This window comes from Carex rostrata, chromosome 14 (genome assembly GCF_964058835.1).
Source record: "Carex rostrata chromosome 14, lpCarRost1.2, whole genome shotgun sequence".
NCBI classification, from domain to species: Eukaryota; Viridiplantae; Streptophyta; class Magnoliopsida; order Poales; family Cyperaceae; genus Carex; species Carex rostrata.
The window spans coordinates 3,043,112-3,055,244 of record NC_135931.1 but is presented as its reverse complement, the minus strand read 5'-3'; the positions used below and the strand labels follow the sequence as shown (position 1 = coordinate 3,055,244).

The following is a 12,133-nucleotide window of genomic DNA, read 5'->3' as shown; positions in this document are numbered from 1 at the left end:
CAATTTAAAAAGAGGGGGGAATTTCATGTATATCCCTCAAAAGTTTCAATATTACGTATTTATCCCTCTAAAATCTATAATTACATATTTATCCTTAAAAATTATAGAAACTCACATATTTGTCCAATCTAATTCTATTATATATCAAATATGTCTAAATATAATTAAATAATATTTTTTAAACATTAAAATTTATTTTACAATATTAATTAATATGGTAATGACCATTGTACCCTTCTTCCTCTCTCTCTTTAATCTGTTGAGTTTGGAAGCGCCAAAACCTCCCGCCTCCTCTCCAAACACGCTAACATTCTCCCTCCTGTTCTCTCTGATTTCTCTTCCCGCCTCTTTTCTTATCGCCTCCCCTCTCGATTTCTCTCACCCCTGCGTTAATTCTTCCCTCTTCATCTCTCCCCTATTCAATATGGCATCGGATGTTGAATCGCCCCTCCCTCTAGACTTGACTGCCAAAGATTACTCGAGACCTAGATGGGAGAACATGGCTGAGTCGCCCACTATCGAGTAAGTTCTGAAACTTAGATTTTGTGTTAATTTTGTTTGACTTAGAAATTTATTTGAGAATTCCTGATTAAGCACTTTGGAGAGTACATGAGTAAGTTCTGATTAGTTTTGAGTCGGTACTAGAGGTACCGATACTACCAGTTAATTCTAATTTTACTGGTATGGTACCAGTCCGTACCAGTGGTATTGGCCCATGAATAGTGGTTCTGGTAAACACTAATTGGAGGCAAGAATGGTACCAACTAGACCCAGGCAAATTTCTGATAGGAACTGGTGCACAGGCGCACCAAACAGCACCAAAAAATTCTTGATTTGGAATTTTCTGTGATTTTTGGTGAGTATTTGAAGTCCATATCCTGAAAATGGGGCTGGTTCAGAAAAAAAAACTGCTATCAGCCTAGAATTTGTCAGTTAGAAAATCACTGGTTCATAATAGTTCCTGAACCATGAAAATTCTGAAATTAATTAGGCATAAAGTTCAAGTATTGCTTGTCATTTCCATATAAAGAACTTCTAATTTGGCCAAGTTAATTGGTCACAGTAAAATTATGAAATCAGGTTGTCAGAACAATGGACAGCATCTAAAAATTAAATTTCCAGCAAATAATTTATTTTGCTAGTTCAACATTGTCTTTTGTTATTTTCAGGCATTCATCCAAGTACAAATTAAGATTGAAATATGGAGGTTTCTTCCGAATAATCAAGAACTCTTGCAGGAGAAAATATTGTTTTGGCTCTCAAAAAAGCATCTATGTGGATAGTTGCTCGTACAACTTGAATGAACTAATTGAAGAGGTGATGAAGCATTATCCATTAAGGGGCGATCTAGTTTTCTCCATACTCTTTATTGACAAGAATGCCAAACAACAATCTTTCATTGAACTTGATTCCGATGACAACTTTATGGTGATGCTTAACATGTATGAGAAGGAGAAAGAAGTTACCATCTATGTGACGACTGAGAAAAATATTAATACAAATGTGTTACAACAAAGGTATATATTCATTTTGAGATAACTAATTACTATATAAATCATGCATTATGTATTTACCACTGAAATGTTTAAGTTCATATTTTGGTACAGTGAGGAAGATGAAGTTTTTAATGAACCACATGGAGAGGATGATTCAGACTATTGCCCCACTGAAGAAAGCTATCATAGTCATTACAGTACTGATAGTGAAATTGAGTTGCCTATTTATGAAGATGAAACTTATGAATATAGCAAGAAAAGTTCAATTATAGAAGTAAACTCGAAGTTTCTAAATGCAGTTCATTTTAGAAGGTCTCTAAATCATCATGCATTGATGAATGAGTTTGAGTACTTCATTGAGAAAAGTGACTTGACACGATTCACGGCAAGATGTGTAAGTAGAGATTGTGAATGGCGGATTCATGCTTCTGTCCTACAAGATGGTGTTACTTTTGAAGTAAGTATTTTTTGTATCAAGGGTTAGAAGCAATTGGAACACCAGATGGTCTTGTTATCTCATCCGACATGCAGAAAGGATTAGAAGCAGCTATCGGGTTAGTTTATCCCAGTATTGAGCACAGAGAATGCATGAGGCACTTGTTAGGTAATTTCAAGAAAAAATTTCACGGTGACTTCTTCATGAAAAAGATGTGGGGTGCAGCAAAAACCTATTGTCCCCATGAGCATGACAAATTACTAGGTGAAATTGCTAAAAAACAGGCAGATGCAATTACATTCCTTAATGAGAACCATGAAAAGATATGGAGTCGAAGCAAGTTTGGTACAGCAGCCAAGTGTGATTACATTACGAACAATATCTCTGAAACATTTAACTCTTGGATAGGTGATGTGCGATATCAACCTGTGCTTGATCTCCTTGATGCCATTAGAGAAAAGATTATGGTACTATTTGATAAGAAGAGGAGAAATGTGAGAAAATGGAAGGGCATATTAGTTCCTAAAGTTAAAAATTACCTCAACAAAATCACCAAGGTATGTATATTTGTGAGATTTTTACTTCAGCCAACAATCTCCCCAACAAACACTGTGTTGTTACCAGAAAAGGCATATTCTATTTATTTGTGAGATTTTTAGTACATCAGCCAAGTGTAGATTTCTATTTATGAATATAATTGGTACCAGAAAAGGATTAATTTAGTACATCAACCAAGTGTAGATTTTTAGTACATCAACGCATTAAGAATAAAGCATTAATCATAAAAGCTAAACCGAACTACTTGAGAGAAAAGAAAACATCATGGTAAGGATAAAACAGTCACAATTAGATTAAATATAAATTAAAATAAATAATTACACTTCTTCCCTCGGTGTATATTCTTGAAACAAGCAACTCCATTAAAAATCTTTTATGTATTTTTTGTACTTTATGTACTTTTTATGTAGAACTTGGGTGAATATGAAGTTTGTAGAAGTAGTGACAATCGAGCTGAAGTCAAGTGCAAGGGAAAACGTTGGGAGGTTATATTAGATGAGAAAAAATGCTCATGTCGGGTTTGGCAAGTTAAAGGTCTTCCATGTGTACATGCAGCCGCCTTTATTGCTTTCACAAGGGATGCTAATTGGGAAAAGTATGTGGATCCATACTTCACAATCGAAAAATGCAAAGCCGCCTATGCCATGGACATTGCTCCAATGCCGGGAAAGGATCAATGGGTGCATGTAGCAACAGAGGATAAGATATATCCACCTACCATCAAACGTCCGCCTGGACGGCCTAAAAAGAACAGATATGTTTCATCCGATGAACCGACAAGAAAACACAAGTGTCGGCGTTGTGGCATGTACGGACATCATCAAAAGACTTGCAAGAACCCGGCACCTCTCATGACTACATCTCAAATATCTGAATCTGGTACCTCTCAAAATGTATCTCAACCTACGACTGGTAAAAGGTTATCAAACTTATTTATGTTCTCATTTGGTTAATTTTTTAGAAATTCAATCTCAATATTTATGAATTCCCTTATAGATTTTTAATTGCTGACAATAATATTTTTTCAAATCAGGGTACGAGGAAAGAATTCACAAGCACATAGGAGTAAGAAGTCGATGCCGTGTGATGCCATGCATTTGACTGTCTAATAGTTGTGATGTGGTCTAATATTTTGTTTTGATTATGGTTACTTGCATTTTGTATGTTTATAATCTTATTAGATACTGCAATAGTGTGTTTTTTGGAACTTACTGTACCAACTATTAAAAACTTGTTGGTGCAATATAATATTGCAATGATTCTTTTGGAAAAGAACAAAGTTTTTGTTTTTGTCTAATGCTGATTATGATTATGGTGTCATAATTTAATTATTATACTAATGGCCACTAAAAGTTTCATAATGTTATAATTTTGGAATATACTGTTATTTTTTCTTTGTGCAACCAAGGTGTTTAATACAACAAAATGAAAACATATTGTAGTGACTGGTATTGGTATGGTACGGTTCAGTACTGGTACGGTACGGTTCAGTACTGGTACTGTACGGTTCAGTATTGGTACTGGTACAGTACGGTTCAGTGCTGGTACGGTACGGTTCAGTACTGGTACGAGGAAAGCACAAGACAGTGAAATACTGAGAAAATACTTCAAAAAAAGCTAACTAATTTTATTTATAATTAGTTACAGAGCAGTTTAATTTTTATGTACGTGAAGATAGAGGAACTAAGAAATCTTTTGGCAAAATATGAGATAGCAGGGCATCACTGCCATGAAGGAGATTTATGGAAGATTGGTAGGAAGAAAATATATTATTTCTTCTTGCTCACTGGGATAGAAAAGAAAAAAGAAAAAAAAAAAAGTAAAGCAAAAGAAGATTTGGATGCTTTTGCTCAAAAATTTTAACTGGTACGGTTATGTAAATCACAGAGCCATAAAAGCTGAACTGAACAAATTATATATTAACTTAACTAATTAATTGAAACCATAAAAGATACTTTAGTCAGGCTACAAAGTCCTGTTGAGGAATAAATTAGTTAGGCAAAGAAGGTACTGGTACGGTTATATATTGGTACTGTTTTCTAACATTGGTCTTAGAATGGAACATAAAAGAAGGGTAAAATGGGAATACATAGAAAATTAATGTTAAATATAATGGATTGGACAAATATGTGAGTTTCTATAATTTTTAAGGATAAATATGTAATTATAGATTTTAGAGGGATAAATACGTAATATTGAAACTTTTGAGGGATATACATGAAATTCCCCCTAAAAAGATAAATTTTTTAAAAAGAACACAGCGAAGGTATTTTGTTGGAGGGAAAAACCACCTTAAAACTTGGGCTATAATCAGTGATAGGCACGTCAGATAATAAGGAATTGACAAAAAAGAAAACCAACCACTAGATTTAAGAGTATAAAAAAAGCAAATTATGGGTTGGCAGTGACAGTTGAGTTGAATGGATGGAAGCGCTCAAAGGACGGGGCATCAACACAACTGACATGTCGTCTCTCCACGGTTCCACCCCCCCCTCAATAACCCCCCATTACGTGCCTAGCTATCATTTGTCTCTCTCAATAATTTTTTCTCTCAACTCGTGAATTTCTCACACAAATTATCCAACATTGTTTGCATGGGATATTGATCTAACTATTCGACCTTCCGAACGACAACAATAGAGGTGCGAGATATTGCAACATGTATGCAGATACGAGCAACGGGAGCAGCAGCCATCGGATGCCACAGCAAGGCAAATACCCACCGATGCTGCATTCCGACCCCGTGTATCAATCTGCTCCTCATTCCATGGCAGAGGATCCTGACTTAATGACCCGTCACAGCAGCTCGTCCAATGCACCTGGCTATAGCTCTGAGTACACCAGCAGTATCAGTGGTGAATGCTCCCCTTATGCCATGTCCCCTTGGAACCAGACAACCGCCTCACCCTGGGCTTATCATGACGACTCCAATGGCGATAGCTTTGCCAATGGCAGTTCTGGTGCTGGCGGTACCACTCTCATTGGGTCACTGGTACGAGAGGAAGGCCACATTTATTCATTAGCCGCTGTGGGTGACCTTCTCTACACGGGCTCTGATAGTAAGAATATCAGGGTGTGGAAGAAGCAGCAGGATTTGGCCGGGTTCAAGTCCAGCAGCGGCCTTGTCAAGTCCATTGTAATTGCGGGTGAGCGCATTTTCACTGGACACCAGGATGGCAAGATCAGGGTTTGGAAGGCATCTGTAAAAAATCCACAAGTGCACAAGCGTATCGGCAGCCTTCCTCGTCTCAGGGATGTTTTACGTAGCTCTCTCAATCCATCAAACTATGTAGAGGTGAAACGTCACAAGAATTCTCTCTGGATCAAGCACTGTGATGCCATCTCTTGCCTTGGTCCCACCGAAGATGGGTCCCTCCTCTACTCAGGGTCATGGGACAAGACCTTCAAGGTCTGGCGCATTTCCGACTCGAAATGCCTCGAATCTGTTGTTGCTCATGACGATGCAGTCAATGCTGTGGTTGCTGCATTCAACTCCCTGGTGTTCACTGGTTCGGCAGATGGCACGGTTAAGGTATGGAAGAGAGAACTCCAGGGCAAAGGCATAAAGCATGCTCCTGTGCAGACATTGTTGAAACAGGAATCTGCCGTGACGGCATTAGCTGTGAGTCCAACGGCACCTATTGTGTATTGCGGTTCATCAGACGGGTTGATCAATTTCTGGGAGGGAGAGCATCACCATGCCTTTGGTGGGACCTTGCAGGGACACAAGATGGCCGTGCTCTGCCTTGTTGCTGCCGGAGCTCTAGTGATCAGTGGATCAGCAGACAAGACCATATATGTGTGGCGCAGAGAGGGTGGGTTCCATTCATGCCTCTCTGTGCTTACTGGCCATACAGGTCCCGTCAAGTGCCTTGCTATTGTGCCTGACCAAGACGAAGAGGGCGGGTTGAAAGCAGGCGCCAACACAAGTAGGTGGATCGTGTACAGTGGCAGCCTCGACAAGTCGGTGAAGGTGTGGCGCGTGTCAGAAGACCCACCAGATGCCCTATTACGTGGGCCACAGCACGTGCCGGTGGACCAGGGCGCCATGTATATGAGATGAGATATGGATCAAATTACTACATGTTGAGAGTGATTCTAAGTAAGAAGCGCTTTCATGAGCACTGTTCATTTTGTTCTATTTTGTTGACAGGAGCCCTGGAATTCATTAATTAGGCCATGCACTGTGCTCTAAGAATAGGTTGCCATATGAAAATTAAGCATTGTAATAAGTATATAGATCTTGTTATTTGTTCTCGCGTCTTGTTTCTAATCAGAACTCTTTGATATTTTCATTGTTTAATAGCAATTTAATTGATTATTTTTCTCGGTAATTAGTATTTTGAAACACCCCTTATTAATTAGGGAAAGCAAAATAACAATCCAGTCTATGCAGATACGAGTGATTCTTTTATTGGGCTTAATAGATGATTTAAATAGGCTCAATATTGGAGCGGAGCTCAACACTGTAGACACAATAAATTATGTTTTATTAATGGGCTCTTTATATTGCTATTGCATGTGGTATGGAGCTCCATTCCGTGTTGCCTGTTGGGCTGGTATCTGCTGATGTTTCTATTTCAAATTTTTTTGTAATAAAAAACGACTGTTTAGCTGATTAATTGACCGATTAGTCATTGACGGCGATTAAATTGTGACGAATTTTTCCGACTAATTGACAGATTATTTTCAATTATGACTAATTATTCTTAATTATTCTTGATTAATTTTTTGGCGATGATTAATTGTTTGACGGTATTCTGTCTGTCCGATGAACGCATACTGTATACCGTTATTTACAAGATTTCCAATCTAATATTGTATAGTCTTATAAAATTCTCCACTTTCCTTTTGCATCTTGCTAGGATGGTTCAGAGCGAATGGGTATTCCCTGAATTAACTCAAAATGGAATCTTTTGAGTTAATGAATCTCATTCGTGTGATTTTAAACGGAATTAATTCAGTTTCTGTTTAGAACTTAGGGTGTCTTTAATATTAATGCAGATCTAGTCAGTACGAATCTTAAAACAAATTGAATGGTTGAGATTCATCACTCGAAAGATTCTCTTTTGAGTTAATGCAGAGGATACGAATTCGTTCGGAGCCCGCACCTACCGGGGCAATTTTGTGCTTGGAGACAAAAAGAACGCTGTATTATTACATGCAATTAAAATTTGAACTTTTGAAATTTGGTAAAAGTGGAGTCTGAAGCTCCTGTCGGTGTTTGGCAAACATTATTGGCTCTGATTAGAAACTCCGGCCGTAATTTTACAATTCCTTCTTTTTTAAAGTAGAAGCCTAGAAGGTGAAGTACCAACAATAATTTCGATAATTAAAAAGAGATCATGTCAGAGTAATTAATAATTTCAAAGACCGAAGTTTCAAGATCTAATTTTTCGATATTTTTCTGGTTATTTAATGTGAATCCGCCTCCGATTAAATGAACGGGTTTTTGTGTTAAAAGTTTAAACTTATAAACTAGGGGTGTCAATGGTAGTGTATTGAAAAAAAATCAGACGATTCAGGACTAGATCGGACAAACCGTGGACCGGGGTTCAAATCCGTGGTGGACCAGACCGTTGCTAAATACGGGTCTAGCACGGTTTTTGGTCGGCTTTTTCTGCTAGACCCGGACTAGACCGGACAAGTCTTGATTCATGGACTGTGGCAACACGTACCGTGGTAAAACCGGACTAGACCGGAGAAAACTGTAGCAACCTGGACCAAAAACCGTATGAACCGGACCAAAACCGTGGGAACTGGACCAAAACCGTGTAGATCCGGACCAAAACCGTAGGAACCAGGGCAAAACCGTGTGAACCCGTGCTAGACCCGCCCAAAACTGAGGCAAAACCGTGCGGACCCACTGTAAACCGTGTGAACCCGTGTTATATTGGCCTGAAAACCATGTGAACCGGGTGAATTTTGAAAATTATGAGAATTGAGCTGCGGTCTCAAAATTTTTTGAAATTGAGCTGTTAAGCATTAAACCGTGTGAATATCCATTGCATTCCGATATATGTAGTCACTTAATTTTTTCTTTTTACAATTTAACCTGTTTAAAAAAAAAAAAAAAAAAATTTGTGGATCGGACCGGACTGGACCGTGTGAATTTGGACCATAATTTTAGCACAGATTTGGATCAACTATTTCAAGTTGGATCTGTTGGACACGCTCCGTGTAGATCCGTAAACTGTGGAAACCGTGGACCAACCGGGTCCGAATTGGATCAGACCATTTGCAATACACTAGTCAATGGTGCCCTTTTTCATACCGTATCCGATAAGACGAATATGATTAAGATTTTTTTTTTATATAAACTTCTCGGATTGAAACGAATTAAGTCCAATGATCTACATTAACTGCTAAAATATGGGGAACTGAGCACGACCACTACAAATATTTTATAAATTCGGATTAAATATGGTACCTCACTTCATGATGTTCGAATTGTTTAATATAAATTTGCATGAATTTTAAATTTCGACTCCCTTATATTTTAATAACCCAATTGTTTTTTTAAATTGACTTTAACTAACCTCATAAAGATCAGATACTACAAAAAATATTTTTAACTAAATTTCTACGCGAGCACGGTCTGGTTCATCTAATTCAAACAGAGAACAGAACTAGACTTTCAAACTATGAGAATCAAATAAAAAAATTTCTATAAAAAAATAAGAATCAGTTTGACAATACCAAATCATTTTACTCTAAATTATATCAAAAATTAAAACAAAAATAAAAATTAATTGACCCCATTCTCTCTTCTTACCTCCGCCATTGAATCCAGAGTACCTAATAATACTATCTGAGCCGCAAAAAATTCTAATTAACTTGACCTATTCAAAAAGGAATTTTTGACGTAAACAGCAAACCTAATACATTCGCCAACTTAAAAAGAACAATAACTTGATGACAAACATACTCATCTAAATTCTAACCCAACAATATTACTTAAAAAATTTCTTCAACAACATGCAACATGATCAGCTTTAAATTGATTTTGATGTGATCCCATTGATTCCAACCGAATAATTAAAACCTAAACTATAGTCCTAAGATCGATTTAAAACATTTAATTTGAGTTCAGGATGACTCAAGCCGAAATTTTTATTTATAGCATAATAGAAAAAATAAATCAAATCACTCCAGATTTTCAAAATTTCAATAATTACTCAAGCCGCCAAACAATTTAGCGGTTCCAAAGACTGGGGCCGCCCAATGCCTCTGCGGCTTCTAGGCTGGAGTCGCAGCGGCATTGGACGGCCTCTAGTCTTTGAGACCGCTAAACGCCTTGGCGGCCTGGGTATATGTCGAATTCCCCAAAAACTGAAGTGTTTTGATTTTTTTTTTTTTTCAATTTTTCACTCCTAAATCATATCTTAAAATTAGAGACAATTCAAATAGGTAAATTTTGAGTTGCAGGATGAGAAAAGAAAACATAATTTTGATTCCCCTCGGCTCTTCCCATCTCCTCTTTTTTAATTTTTATCTTTGTTAAATTTGTAAAAGTCATGTAATTAGAAAATTATTTTAGATAAATATTATATATGCTTTTGTTTCGGTCTAAATTGTCTAATTAAAATAAGCATGACCATCAAATAGATTTATGTGATTAAAAGTTTATTCTAAATAAATTTAGCATATCAATCTAATATGTTCATTTTAATTGAGACAATATGTAGTTGAAATAATTTAAAATTTGTTATGCGCAGGCTTTTGTTTGAAATCTTAAACACTGTAGATTTTGACATTAAACCTTTATTACCTCTCAAATAATTTAAAATTAACTTGTAAGATTTAACATGTAACATGAAAAGTTTTAGTAACGTAAATGCAATCAAGGGCGGACCCACACACAATTAGAGGGGCAGCTCTACCTCCCTATCTGGATTTTGAAATTTAGTGAAAAAATACAGGCCCGGTATCACTTTGTCTCTTTCTGAATATTATTTTGTCCCTCTCTGAAGCTGGAAAGCTCGCTAGATCAATCCAAAAGCACTGTTAATAAGAAACTCTGTTGCTTTTATAATTTTTTTATATAAATTTACAAATGCGGACCAACTTTGTTGTTTTCTAATATGTAAAATGATATTATTTTGTTGTTTTTTTATTATATAAGACTATACTATTTTTATTGTTTTTATTATATTAATTTTTTTTATGTAGTACCTAATTAGTTAATATTTTTGAATTCAATAAACTATTTTATGTTACTTCCCGACGAAAATTCTACAACCGCCCTTAATGCAATGATTATGTTTTATGGTATAAAAGGGGGTTCGATATCAATGAGTTATGACTTATGAGTCTACTAACTTTTGAAAAGAGAAATTTATGTTACTTGTTGACAAAGACGGTCAAAATTCATTCATGAATAAACAAGAATAGTGCACTAGAGCAGGACCACGTGATGACATGCATGATGTGTGATTGATGTTCTCCATTATTACATAATTCATTTATGTTCGAGATAGATTCAATCATCTAAATCATGTTTTTCGGTTTGATTATTCAAATATAACGAGGATTTAAATATCTTTATTTTATGTGTAGAGATTTTTTGTATCTCTATTATGATTTTATTTCAAAAAAATTAATAAATCAGAATTAAAAATAAGTATCAAAATAAAATTGGTAGATATTATCTAAGTATAAAAATTAAGACATTTTGACTTTATTTGGTTGATATTAAAAAAAAAAAGATGTGAATAATTTTATAAATGTTTTTTTTTTAATTATTGTTTCCGATCAAAATAAAATTTAATTTCAGAATTTTTAATGTACATGTAAATGAAATAATATAGATAATGTGTAATGTTTTCATTTTTTATCATTTGAGTTTTAAAATTTCACAGTTAAGAATTTTAAAATGGAGTAAATTAACGAACTCTCTTTTCTGGTTTGAAATGGCCAGAAGGGTTAATAAGATCCTGACAAAATATAAGAGAACAGCAAGCGTATTAAAATTTCAAAATAAATAGTAATGGCATTTAGTGCGCTTGAATGAGGGACTGAAAGACCAACTGCCCCATTGATCATGAAGCTTATTTTAATATTTATCAATAGTGACATCAAAATCAGAATCTGAATGAACTACAGTGACGCTGACACTTAACCAATCAAAAAGGCATTATATAATTTATTTGGATTTATATAGAGAAAAATAGGAATCAAGTCCTGCTTTAAAATCTCCCAAACTATTGTTGTTTTTTATACAATTGGCATAATTATATTTTTTTTATCAGATAGTGTTGTGATTGTACTTCTCCAATTTAAATTGATTCAGTCGAATTTTAAACATACAACTTCTCATGCGAATAACATTATTTTAATTACTATAAATTCGTCTATAAATTCGCTATCCAGCGCTCTAAATTGGGTGTTACCCCGAATGCGAAATCTTGTTCGACTTTTTTTGTTTTCAGAATAAACATGAAATAATTTTATTACAAGCTTACTATAATTCATAAGTAATTTTTTTTTAATAAATTTGAGTTGGGAGGACTATGATGTCACTTCGAACAATATATATATATTTTTCAATAAAGGCCTTTGTAAGTCCCCTTATTATCGATATATGAAAGAAATTAAGCGGTTAAAAACATATTGTTAAATATAAGATAATACTGAAAATGAC

At 35.4% G+C, this 12,133-nt stretch overlaps 2 protein-coding genes across 2 annotated transcripts; both read left to right on the top strand.

Annotated features, from left to right (window-relative positions):
- Positions 1 to 1,976: 1,976 nt before the first annotated feature.
- On the top strand, positions 1,977 to 3,785 carry LOC144565543 (uncharacterized; the record flags this gene model as incomplete). The annotated part of the gene is made up of 3 exons (XM_078315333.1): positions 1,977 to 2,489; positions 2,901 to 3,409; positions 3,524 to 3,785. Coding segments are annotated over 3 exons (1,098 nt in total), but the record flags the coding sequence as incomplete, so codon positions are not given.
- A 1,239-nt stretch (positions 3,786 to 5,024) lies between these two features.
- On the top strand, positions 5,025 to 6,819 carry LOC144565311 (protein JINGUBANG-like). Its single transcript, XM_078315033.1, has one exon. The coding sequence runs from the start codon at positions 5,150 to 5,152 to the stop codon at positions 6,551 to 6,553; it is 1,404 nt and encodes a 467-aa protein (XP_078171159.1). The 5' UTR covers positions 5,025 to 5,149; the 3' UTR covers positions 6,554 to 6,819.
- The last annotated feature ends 5,314 nt before the right edge of the window (positions 6,820 to 12,133 follow it).

Excerpts from the sequence above, each read along its gene's own strand:
- LOC144565311 (XM_078315033.1), top strand. The coding sequence starts at position 5,150 with ATGTATGCAGATACGAGCAACGGGAGCAGCAGCCATCGGATGCCACAG.